Source organism: Stegastes partitus, unplaced genomic scaffold, assembly GCF_000690725.1.
Source record: "Stegastes partitus isolate 25-593 unplaced genomic scaffold, Stegastes_partitus-1.0.2 Scaffold312, whole genome shotgun sequence".
Classification (NCBI taxonomy): domain Eukaryota; kingdom Metazoa; phylum Chordata; class Actinopteri; family Pomacentridae; genus Stegastes; species Stegastes partitus.
This window is the reverse complement of record NW_007578043.1, coordinates 410,491-423,577: the sequence shown is the minus strand read 5'-3', so window position 1 is coordinate 423,577 and position 13,087 is coordinate 410,491. Positions and strand designations below refer to the sequence as shown.

At 40.4% G+C, this 13,087-nt stretch overlaps 1 protein-coding gene across 1 annotated transcript in view; it reads right to left on the bottom strand.

The window, feature by feature from the left end:
- The window catches only part of arap2 (ArfGAP with RhoGAP domain, ankyrin repeat and PH domain 2), a 173,628-nt gene that overhangs the window by 51,771 nt on the left and 108,770 nt on the right, over positions 1–13,087 (bottom strand). Inside the window, exon 15 of the mRNA XM_008283445.1 lies at positions 10,412–10,537. Within this exon, the coding sequence (XP_008281667.1) occupies positions 10,412–10,537 (126 nt within the window). The remainder of the gene's footprint in view (positions 1–10,411; positions 10,538–13,087) is intronic.

Below are 13,087 nucleotides of genomic sequence, written 5' to 3'. Positions count from 1 at the left end.
TTTTAAGACAGGAAGAAGATTTTCATTGGGAAAAAAATGATAAATTTGTAACTTGTATACACAAAGACGAGCGTTAAACCAATGACTAGAGTGGGGCTTTGAGCATTATGCAGATTTATAACATGATAGACATTCCCCTCCATTGTTTTTGTGGATACATTCGGTACACTAATCGGACGCTAAATCACACAATCTGTAGCTCCGTTCCTTATGCACCCTTCAATATATCTAGTGCCTCTATTGGATTGCCATTGCAGAAGTGCGCATTTGCATATTGATAAAATTTAACAAACTGGCTATTGTTTGTAGAGGCAGAAAAAGCAATTAATTAGAGACTGCAATTTGTGTGATTGGTTTGTGAACAATTAGCACTACTCCAACCTTATTTAACACAGCTAATGACTCTCGGCAAGCTGAGACAACACGAGCAAGAATTCATTTAGAAGTTCAGAGATAAGACGACGCGTTTCGGGCTTTCGCGGGCGGATCGATGCGCCGTGAGCGGCAGATGTGGCGGCGTCATAGGTCTCTCTTGCAAGTTGTTTGTATCGAAAAGATATCAAGACATCACACCACCTGAAAGCCAGAATTTCAAGCTAACATCTGTCCAGAATTATTAGCCAAGATTCAAAGAAAAACAAAAACCATGCACGCACTAATTAGGAAAAGCAGAGTCCAAAGAGGACCGGCAGACTGTGGCCTTCATTTCCAAATTATCAAAAGACGTTTTAGCAACGAGCGAGGAATACAAAACTGTTGAATGCCAGATTAGTCCAGATAAAAAAATCTCACTTTCAGATTGCAATCAGATGACTTGTATGAGGATGTCATTTCTCAGTTACGTCTAATATATACACGAGGGCACACACACACTCACACACACACGGAAAATTAAAACTGTTAGGAGCCTCCAAGTGCCGAGCAGATTTCAATCAACAAACATTATCTCAGTGGAAAAGCTGGAAAACACACAACATTGTCTTTCATGACTGTCTGACTGTGCGATTTACATAGCCAATGAGCATGAAGTTCATGAAAACATACCTAATTTTGGATTTTCAAAGTCACCGTGCCATCTGCTTTTTTGTTCCGCAACAAACACACGTACACACAAACAGCATTCCGCCCCGCACCCCCTGTCGCTTGCGACTCCAAAGTTTCCACTGTATTCATCTCATGAATATGCTAATTGTGCATTCCTCTGCCAACTGTGTGTGATGTTTCTGAAGGAACAGATATAGTTCCAATAAAAAAGGAAGTGTCTACAACTGGCTGTTAAAAGAAGAAGGATGTGATAAGCATGGGAAAGAAGGATGTCAGTTTTGCTCTATTCACCCTTGCGCCGCCTCTCTTTATGGCTCTTTCTGACTTTTCTTTGTGTTTTGTGTTTTTTTTTCTTAAGAAAAAGAAAAAAAACAATTTGGACACGATTCTGCAAACAGCTTTAAAACTGCAAAAATGACTAATATCTAGATGCCGACTGTGGCATTTAGAAAATACAGTGCGTCTGACCCCACTTCACTTCAAGAAAATAAAGAAAATATTCCAGCAGCTGAAGATTCATCATCTCTATTTGAAAAGCAACCGTGCATGAAGCAGCTATGTATATGTGTGTGTGTGTGTGGGATAGAGAGGGACAGAGTCTGGTATTTAAAGCCATTACCAATCCAGTCTATCCGACAGGACATAGTGTTGTCTTGGTGACGGAATAGATCGTAAATGTGTTTCTCGAGTCACTAAGGTTTCGCAGAAAATGTCATGTCCATCATTTCTCAACAGAGGATAGTTAAGTTGTTGTTTTGTGCCGTATTTTCCTGTTATTTAGACTCCCTTTCCTTTGTCCAACCTCTATTAACTGAATAGTTAACCACGTGAAAGCCCCATTCAATCATTTTCTTAAGAGGCAGTTTCTATCTCTACTCAGATGCTATCATACGCTGCTAGAAACCTGTAATGTTGTTAATTATTTTTGCTTTATAATGGTTCCTCTGGTGGTTATTAGGGAGTTCAGGTCATGCATGAGATAAAGCGCTGGTGAATGAAGAAGGAGATCGTCAAGAGGCCACGAGACAGAAAAGTAGAAAAACAACATTTCCATCACACAAAAAGTGTTTGTTTTGAAAATTGCCGTCAGGGAGACATCTGTTCAGTCCAAAATGCATTCCGCAGCATGACAAGCATCCCAAATGTACAGCCAGAGTCATAATCTCAACATCCTGGAGTTAATCCGTGATTGCATAAAGAGGCAGAATCAGCTGAGGCAGCCGGAATTCACGCTACAACTGTGGCAAATCGTCCAAGATGTTTCGAACAACCTCGGCGCCAAGAGGCTTAAAAGTATTCATTGCATTATTATTTGTTTTTAAGCGGGCTCATTTGTTTTTGATACCAACAAACTTTGAACAAACTGTATGTGCCTTTTTTTTCTTTTAGAAATGCTAGCTGCATGGTTTGTGTTAACGTAAGTCAATACGTTTGGTTGACTGGAACAAGACTTTTACATCCGTTCACTCCACAGAGCCCATTGATTTGTCTGGCATTGTGACATTGAACATTTCTTGGTTAAAAAAGAAGTCAAATGGGTGCCGCAGGAAGACTAAACATTAGCCAATTAGCAACATGGGCGGGACTATCACCATTATCAAGCTCGTCTAAAGCGCTGTTTAGCACTGGAACCACAGAGGAGCCATAATTACAGAGGCAGAACAAGAAGAAGAAGAAGGAGGAGCGCTTCAGCTCCTAAATAATATTCTTGATTTGGTTTGACCCCTTTGATTAACATAATTACCTAAACCGCATGCCTTTGCTTAGTCCTTCATCTAGTTCTCTTCTCTCACTTCTCAAACCCCAGCACAAACTGGATGTTCACATGGCTACACACCAGGGTCGACTTGACATGACGGTAGATTCAGGTTGATAACCTTGGTCTCTTGTGATTGGTTAGGGGAAATCAAATCCCCCTCCCCCAAGGAAATTGGTTCAAGTGGAGGCAATGTCAGACAAAGGATGGAAACTGAGTGTAATGAATTGATAATTCTGTCTGAAGTCAAGCAGCAAATTTGGTCCCGACTGAAATATCGAAGCATCTAATGGATTTCTATGAAATTCGATATGGGCATTCATGGTCCCCAGAGGTTGAATGAGTTTGGTGATCCCATGAGTTTTGGGTTTTTTTTTTCTGTCTCAACTTCTAAATGTTTGATTTTAAATCTAAATGTCTTGACAGCTGCTTGATGAAATGGCACAGATTTGGCTACAGAAACGACCATTCGCCAGAAGCTGAACTCTAAAGACTTTGGTGATCTTGTGACTTTTCTTCCACAACAACCAGCAGACTGATGTTTGGGGTTGACAGTGAAACGTCTTAACAATTGTTGGATAAACTACCTGAAAATCTGAAAGAAAAGAAGGAAAATATTCAGTCGCTGAAAGTTTTCAAAGAATAAAAGTTGGCACTCTTTGGTGAACTTTGGTGAAGTCAAATCTTCCGTTTGTCAAAGACTTCATTCTTCGAACAAAAACTGTGGTTTACTGGTTTTTCCATGACATCCCAGCCTCAACTGATTCACAGTGTTGTTTACTAGGCTGACAAGGTCACAGCAACAGATGTTCACAGATGGTAACTGATACTTTTAACAACTTTTGAGCCGTAGACAATGGGAACCCGTACCCCATCCAAGATGTTCTTGAACGAGCAGGTCTGGACTCCCACAAGGGTCATAAGATAAGTGTTTCTTATTCTTGTCTCTTGTTCTTGTAAATCATTGGATTATTTGACCTCAATGGGCCTGAACACATAACTCAAACAAGACAAACAATTTCGAGATAATGATTAGTCCTTGACTGAACTAAACTCAAGCAAGAAACATGCAGTGACAAGGGTTTCCAGAGGACATTGCTTTTTTTAGGGTTCGTAAACTGAAAAAGGTTGGAAACCTCAGGTCAAGGTGATGCAAAGTCCCAGTGGGTACCTTGAAATACATAAATGAGGGGACTTGAATAATGAAATACATTTGAAATACTGAACAATCTCATTCTTGGGTTGGCCTAAGTGGCATTCAGATCGTGTCCCTTTAAATAGACATCTGAAAAAACCTTCCATCTACACTAAGGACATAGAAAAAAAAAATGTTTTTAATTTCCTCTCCATGCCACTCCAAGGACAAAGACACTAAAAATCCCTCTGTGAATCCGGGAAGCAAATTGCTGCGGGATCCTGGGTCCAGTCAGTGTGGACACATGGATGGTCTCCCTACTAGTACAACCAGTTTTTGAAGTATTACCCTAATAAAGGCCAGCACAATCACCCAACCCACACAGGGCGTTAGGATGCCTCGAAAATGGAGCACAGGGAAAGAAGAGCGATTAAACGGGGCCAAAAAGGGTAGAGGGACAAAACATTTGATAAATGCAATTTCAGATGATCTCCTTTGGGTGTGGATTGTGAGTGAATATATGCGAGATGTGGCAGGATAAGAGAAGACTGAAGAGACTACGAATTGATGAAGTGAAACAATATCTCAAACCAAGCAGGAAGTTAACTGGTATGACTCAAGATGCAGAACACATAACAGGTGTGAGGCTGCCATTTCATAACGACTGTAAATGAGTCTGATTCACTTGAATACAACGATCATTCAACTGTACTGAAATATTAGGCACAAGTTACTTCCTAACACAGCAGTGAATGCCTTTGGATGCCTTGAAGATGTTCCACCAAGGAAACTGTCTTTATCAGAAATCTGCACATCACCCAATCACGAGCATCCTTCTTCCTTCTTTGTTTGTGGTTCAGCATTTCCTTAGCGGGTGGGATACCACTGGCTTCTACACAAGCACCAGCGCAATAGGGGGAACAATAGTGCTTGATTTACAATCAAGCAGCTGCGTCCATTGCCAGCTGTTCCCCACACACAGCAACGGCCCCACGGCCCAGCCGTTCTCCACGGGAGTCCGCAACCAGCCGCCAGAGACAACGCTAGCGGAAGCCAACCGTGGTACATGCCTCCACCAGCTAAATTGGGCCAATTAGCTTGTACGCCAAGAGTGTAGTATTTTTCAGAGGAAGAAAGGCCTTCAAATGTACAATGTGGAACCTTTATCTCTCATTTTCTGCCTTTTATTTTTCCCTCCCTCACCTCCTCTCTCACTTCAGCAAATTGTAAAATGCTCCCAGAGTGAAAGATGAGCAGGTTGATTTGACGAATCAAGTCATCGCCGCGGCAATTAAACTGTCTTATTGTTTATTGACTGAATGGACCGAGTTATGGAATAACATGTTTACTGAAAAGTTTAGATTCTGATTGTGTATCGGGCTTTATTTTTAGCCGCCATTTACCAGATTTACCCAGTGTCCCCCCCCGAAACTTTTTATCGACATCGCACAGACACCCATTTCAGTGTGCATCGAAATAGCAGCCTGTGCCCCTTTCCCACTGAATCACCCTCTTCCCTCGCTCACGCTCCCACCTCCACCCCTTCCACCAATCTTCTGCCTATCTTGCCATCAGACTAAAATATCTGTGATGAAGACATCTGCTGGACAGCTTGTCAGGGGGGCTGGAAATGGAAATCGAGAAACTGAAGGGATCTGAACGATCTGTCTGTGCCAGAGTTACAGCCCACTTCATTACAGGGAGGAATGGACAGATATGGAATAAGATAAAGTAAAAAAAAAAATAAAAAAAACACTATCTGCCATGTATTTCTTGCTTTATCAACTGCACTACTCACTCATTTAGGGAAGCAGAGGCACAGTCATGTAAACAAAGACGCGCCAGAAAGCATATTAGATGAGACCATTTGTTTCAATAGGCGTTGTGTACTGCTCATAAATTATAAGACAGAATTGCATAAATGTGACAACTCCGAAATTCCAAATCATTTGACATTCTTTGACGACATTTTTCAATATAAAGAAGATTTGGTTTATTATCAAAAACTGGACTAACGCTGCAGCTGCAAGTAATTGAATTGTTCATATGGGCTCAGATTTGTGTCCTCAAAAAACTGTTAACATAATTGCACCTCTCTCTCTCTTTCTATCTCTATCTATTTATCTTTCCTATCCACTCCCTACCCCCCTCTTCTTCTTCTTCTTCTCCTCTCTGGCAGTTGTGAGTTACTGTTCCAGGCAAAACCAGAGTGCTCCTGATGAGTAAAAGACAAAACTAATCAGAAATTAGGGTTGCCATTTCCCCGCTGCCACTCACCATTTCAGAAAGTAACTGCCTACTGTCTCCCATTCCCTCCCAAGACTCACACAGACACACACAAAGGAAGTGCACACTCTTGAATGTAGGAGTAGCATGAGTCACTCGTCTGCCCGTTCAATGGGGGAGGGAGGAGGACTTAATTTACCCTGGAATCAACTGTATAAACCGGATATGGACGGGAGCCCAACACAACAGTAAGCAAAGTAGCGCCACGCTGAGAGTAAAACACTTTAAAGCGCAAATAAACCAACACGGAATAGTATGTTCTAGTCCTAATCTATATAACCAGCAGCATCTCGGCTGGAAATGTGCTAAGCAGCATGGCATTTTATTTCATTATGTTGGACCGGCACAACGATCCCCTGTGCCACCTCCGTCAAATCCATTACCAAAACTGCTTGCCAAATTAATTTATGTCATTCTCTGAATTTAGCTCCCATCAGTGGAAGCACATAAGCCTATTGGAGTTGTTTCCAGACGACGACGACAAAAAAAAAAAAAAAGTTTAAGACACTGTGGCAGAGTGCTTTTATTAAGCCCTGAGCACAACCTATGAATTATTAAGAACTCGTGCGCATCTATAGACCATCAAACCATTAGCCTGGGAGCGAAAGGCATCCTGGAGTACATTCAAAAATACCTCATTCCTCCGTGCTCGCAAAGTCCTGACAGTGCTTCCTTTTGATTGAAGACGCTGGAACACGTTGAGTTTTAAACCCAGCCCCTCTGAATTTTTCAACAGCCGCGGCTGCAGTTAAAGCGCCGTTAATGCACAAAAGCGAAACTTGCACGGCTCTCCATAATACATGAAATAACAAGGTATTTATCGGACGGAATATTACGGGCGCTTACCCGAGCGGAGACGACTTTAGAGTGGCGCGGGTGTCCGTAAGTGGTACAAAATGCACAACATTGACTAAAGTGGCCTTCAACAAAAACAACACCTGTAGCACCACTGTATCTGAAACACTCGCTGCAGGTGGAACAACGAAACCACGCCGTTGCCACGCCAGCAGGCTTTCTATCAGACGGGGGGAATTGTTAGTTTTCTTTTACAGCAATTACCTCAAATGTAACCTGATGCAAAGAAATGTAAGGATCGCTGACCTGCAGTTGTTGTAGTAAATATTTGATTTTAAAGCAGGTGAAATTACTGTGGAACATAAAGGGAGTTGCTAGTAGAGAACCCACTGAGAATTGACAACTAAACAAGCAGTTAAGCTCAGCTCTACAGAGCACTTAGTGGTTTTTCGACTCATTTAATGGTTGTACAGCTGGCAACTTTACTACTTTGGTGGCCGCTCACAGCAGGTGGCATGGTCCATGTAGACCAATGTATATCGTGGCAAGTCTGGAGCTTCCAACGACTCTTACAGCTCTTCATTTGGAATGATGAAAACACATGCCGACGAAGCTTCTGGAACACAGGCCTCAGTGTCAACAGTCAAAAACTGAGCTCTTTGGCCACAATGACCAGCAATGTGTTTGGAGGTGAGAAGTCGAGGTCTTCAACCCAAGAACACCAAATCTAAAGTCAAGTATGGCGGTGGTGGTATTATGCTCTGGGGTTGTTTTGATGCCAGTGAAACTAAAGCAAATGGAGAAGTGAAAAAGGAGGATTCGCTCCACACTCTTCAGGAAAACCTAAAATCATCAGCAAGAGTGTTGGGTCTTGGATGTATGTTCCAGCATGACAATGACCCCAAATACACATCAAAAGAGAGACTGACCTCCCCCAAAGTCCTGACTTGAACCTCCTGGAGAACCTTAGGACTGTGTCAAAAAAAACAAGTCTGTGTCAAATTTAGTTAAACTACACCAATCCTGTCAAGCAGCGTAGTCAAAGAAACTTGCCAGAAGCTTATGGATGGCTACCAAGTGAGCCTAACTGGCCGAAGGACATTTCACTAAATATTAGATTTGCTAGATGTAGATTTAACCAGCAACTTCTGTCATATTTCCAGGAGATCTACAATTAATCTATGAAAGAACCAAAATGCATGTTTGTTTTTTGTGACAAGGATACATGTGCTTCAATCATTCCATCATAGATAATTAAGAGTTCTAGGAGTTACTGGAAACTCAAGACTTCCATGACATACAGCAGGGATCTCCAACTCTGGTCCTCGTGAGCTACTGTCCTGCAGGTTTTAGACGTTTCTGTACCGCAACACACCTGACTCAAATTAATGGATCTCCAACAGCTTGTTGTCACGTCTGTTAATGATCCATTCATTTGAGTCAGCTGTGCTGCAGTACAGAAACGTCTAAAACCTGCAGGACAGTAGCTCACGAGGACCAGAGTTGGAGATCTCTGACAGACATGGTCTAAACAAATGTTGCAATGACTTTATAAAAAGTTCAGAGAGGCATCAAGTTGCAGTTCATTTACTTAAAAAAGAGCAGGTTAATACTCCCATATGAAGGACTATGTTCACATTGTCTTATAGTCTTGGTATCAGTCACTTAAGTATAGACTATTATGGTAGACTATGAGCCTAATTAAGCATTTTTTTTGCAAATAAACGTGTTGCAACATGACTTTAGAACCCTTTGGACTCTAGCATTAGTGATGATGAGTAAGGAATACAGGCAGAAATTAAGATTCAAAGGCAACTGGCAGCTACCAGCAACTTTTAGGCTGAATGTTTTCTTGCATGTTGCTCAATGCGTGAGCTGACATCATAATTCAATCAACACACCTTAAATACAAAAACTCTTTATTGGCTCTCTTACTTGACATATGCTTTAGTGACTAGTGGATCTCGTTGCCCTTACAAGAGAAGTATTTTTATTTTTAACTGGATTATGCAAATTGAAAGCTTGCATTTCCTCCCTTGGAGAAAAAAAAGGGTGGAGCATTAAGTTTTTGTGTCACATCCACCGTAACAACTTTATAAGAAGATAATATGTCAGCATTGCGTTAAAAGCCTATTACTGCGACCGCTAATTGGCCAAAAAATATCAATGCAGCTTTCCAAACCGCTATCAAGCCTGTTCCGATAAGAGAAAAGGGTGTCTTTAAACATCAACGTGCCAGTGATAATAATATGTAGAGCAATCTGCTGCCATGAAAACGGGAATAATACCAAATAATAAAAGTTCCAAGTATCATCAAAAGTCTTTTTTTTCTCTTCGTTTAGCAGCATTTTAGATAAACTCACTTTCAGGATTATTCAAAATCTGGTATTTAAACACTCAGGTATGTGAACCCGCCACTTGCTTGTTGCAGTGAGGTCACCTTGATCCCTATTATCATAACCAATATAAAACTACATCCAAAAAACGACTAAATTAAAAGCAGAGTAGCAATACACTGGAATTATCCGTTAACAAATTAAATGAAAATGAATCTCATTTGTACAGATAATGAGATTTTCAAGAGATACTGGGATAAATTTTCCCCCCATCTCCTCTAAGGGCCAATTTCCCCAGACCTCAGCCCTGTTCATTAGCCAGCACAACTACGGATGAGAGCATAAGTGTGTGTGGGGTGATGGAAATGGAGATGGATGTCTTGCTCAACATGAAGGAGATTTAGCTTGTTCATGTGGCAGGTAGCATTTCTCCCCCCCCATCCTCCATCTTCCCAGTAACCCCCCACTTCCCCTGAGGCGGTACCCAAAGCCGGCTTCTTCTCCTAATTACCCATGGGCCCCAGAAATGCTCCAGCTGTTTGGAGAAGTGGGACCATCGCAGATCAGGAGGTGCAGCAGCAGCTGAGGAGTTTGTGAAAACGAATCGGAGTCTGATTAAAAGTTTTAAACTGCCTTGGAAGGACAAAGGAAGAAGAAAGTTTTGGAGGCGGTATCTCAGGTACATTTAGAAACAAGTTGCTCCAAAATTCTTACATTCAATCTAGTTTTTTTTTTTGCAAATGACCCAAATCTGCCCCTTGCTTCCGCAGAGCATTCGCTGCCGGGCCGTCTAACATGCTTCCATCTGACAAGAACTCCCTGGAGGACCGACGCGTTTGAGAGACAGATCCATTGATCGTTTTGACTGGACTGTTTGCTGTACGGATTAAACGATTGGCAGTTTGACAAGCGACAGACTGACACTGATTGATCGATCAGCGCTTAACTGGAGTAGACCTCTGACAAACATGCAGTTTAAATTGCTTACAAATGGATTGATGGATTGATTGGTCTTGCTTGGGCGGGGGGAAAGGTTTGCAAAACGACATTTACACTCACCGTCTCTCCCGCGGCGATCCAACGTCGCCTTTGCGAGGCCGGAGGAGATGTAGAGGAAGCCATCCATGAAGAGGGAGGCGTCGGACGGGGAGGCGTTCTCCGACCACTGCTCCAGTCTTGGGAAATCTACGGGAGACAGAAGATTAGCGAGGGAATGGTGTTCCCCAAAGAACCATTCTGATACTTCCATTTTTATGAATTCACTTTCATGTGAACCGTTCTATGGAAAACCATGCATCTTGATGTTTTTTTTGCAGATCCACAAAGACATTTTTAACATCTGTAACTGACAGGTGAAGTGAATAACATTGACCAGCTCATACAATTCAATGTTCTGCTGGGAAATCTTGAGTCCTGGCATTCATGTGGATGTTATTTTGATGCCTGACACCCATTAAAAAAAACCCAAGATGTCCATTGCACTGGAGGGTACAACCATTACAAAGACAAGATTTGATTGGGTCAAACATGATGCATTAAACATAAAATAGCAGCCAGATTATTTATTCATCAGCCGTGCTCGTACAGTTGTAAATGCGTTTGTCTGTATCCCTGCAGCGACGGCATACATCTAGATGTTATCGATCAAACTGTCCGGCTTCCATCACGCGTTAATCATAGCCGGTAATGCAGCAACGGGAAAAAAAATAAAAATCTATATGGATTTGGAAGGTGGAAATGTTGTTAGATTAAGATAGCGCTAATCCAAGATTGTAGTTTAACCCCCACCACTGTCACAAAACACCTGACCAGAAAGAGCTGTCCTTGAGCCCCAAGAACCCTTTAAGCAAAACAATGCATTTGCACCAGCCTCAGGATTCTCCACACTGACCTCCAAGTTTTTTCCCCCTCTGTGGGCATTAACGAAGGAGTATCTTGTAGTAACATAAAACATGATTACACAAGTTTATTTAGCAGAGACTTTGTCACATGGTCACTCCAAGAGCTTTTCAAGGCGCAGACCTCCACGAATCTGTTCAAAAATGAGTTTCACACTCCGTCCTCGCTTCATCTTTGTCCATTTAAATCAGAACTCTTTCTCGCTCATTTTTTATTTTTTTAATTCTAAACTCCCTCTACTCATCCTTTCTTGCCCGCCTTTAAGAGCTCCCCACATTCAACCTTATCATTCTCAAATTCAATTAGCTTCAATTCTGGGGTTCAATTTTCTGCCAGAGCCTCGGCAATATCTCCTAGATGTTATCTCCGCTACCTCCAGCTCTCTCATCAAGCAAGGTAAAATAACTTTAATTGAAACCACTTTTAATTGAAGTGACATTTCCACCCTTTACTGACACCGCTGACGCCTCATCACAGAGCCACATATCATTCCACGGAGGAAAAAACAATCAGTTAATTTACCGAGACAGCTTGTTCGGAATGCGTCTGAGTTCTGTGCGTGGACTCATTATGTCAAGCTAATTAATTGTGTTCACATGTGCATTAATAATATTCAATTTACAGAGAAGTATTCATTCATTATTATATTATTCCAGAAAAAAAAAAAGCCCAATAAAATGGATGTCATATATCACTTAGAAGCACCTAATGGGAATGTGTTCTGAAGCCTGATCTTACAAAACAATGATGACATCAAAGTATGAAAACATATATTGAGAGATCATGTGTATTTGACAACTGGGAGAGATTTGAACATGAAGTATTTGGTATTTATTCCTAGAATCTGTGGTCGACTACATGTCAGTAAGTCAGAGTTGTGCTCATTTGTAAGGTCGCATTTCGTCGAATCCGGATTCAGTGTGAAATCTCCTCATCAAATCCACACATTTTTACATTGTGCATCATAAAAATAAAATAAAATAAAATAAAATGAAATGAAATAAAATAAAATAAAATAAAATAAAATAAAATAAAATAAAATAAAATAGTATTAACATTTGCAAAAACTTTTTTTTTCAATTTTATTTTTCTGCATTTAAAAAAAATCAATTATTTTAAAATACAGCAAACATATTAACTAGTTGGCTAGCATGTGTATGGAAATACATTTAAGATTAATGAAATTAAAAAACTGTAGAAAGTCCTGTTACACTTACAGGATTTGTCCAATTAAAAAGTTAATTGCTAGTTGTACAACAGAATTTTCTGCAGTATTGGTTCTGATTATTTGTATTATTAATTCGATGATTTTCCAACCATTTTTACAGGTAATTTAATTGCTTTTACATGTGTAAATACCTTTAATTAAGCATTAAAAATGTGGAAAAAGGTGCACATGCTCATGTAAAATTAAGGCTAGATACTGTATTTTAAATATAAAAATTATATTTTTTTAAAGATTTTTTTTGGTTACTTTTAACTATTTTTGCTGCCTGAATTTTATTATTTATTTATTTTTTAATTTTCTTTTTTTTTTCTACCATTAGATCAAATCTTATTAAGTTTCGCTTTGCAAGTAAGTAGAGTTCTAAAATACTGAAACTCAACATCAGCTAATTTCATATATGATACAACATTTTAGGTTCTAACGATGATTTTATGTTCATCAAATTAATTTGTACTATATCTAATACTGTAGGGTCTTAACCTTAATATTTAATTGCTTGTTGGTGAATTTGTCTTGTCAGCTGCTGTGTGTGTAGCTCCTCAATCCAGTATCAGCATCGATTATGAGGTAACTTTTTACAAGCTTTAAACATTCCTACTGGCTGATTT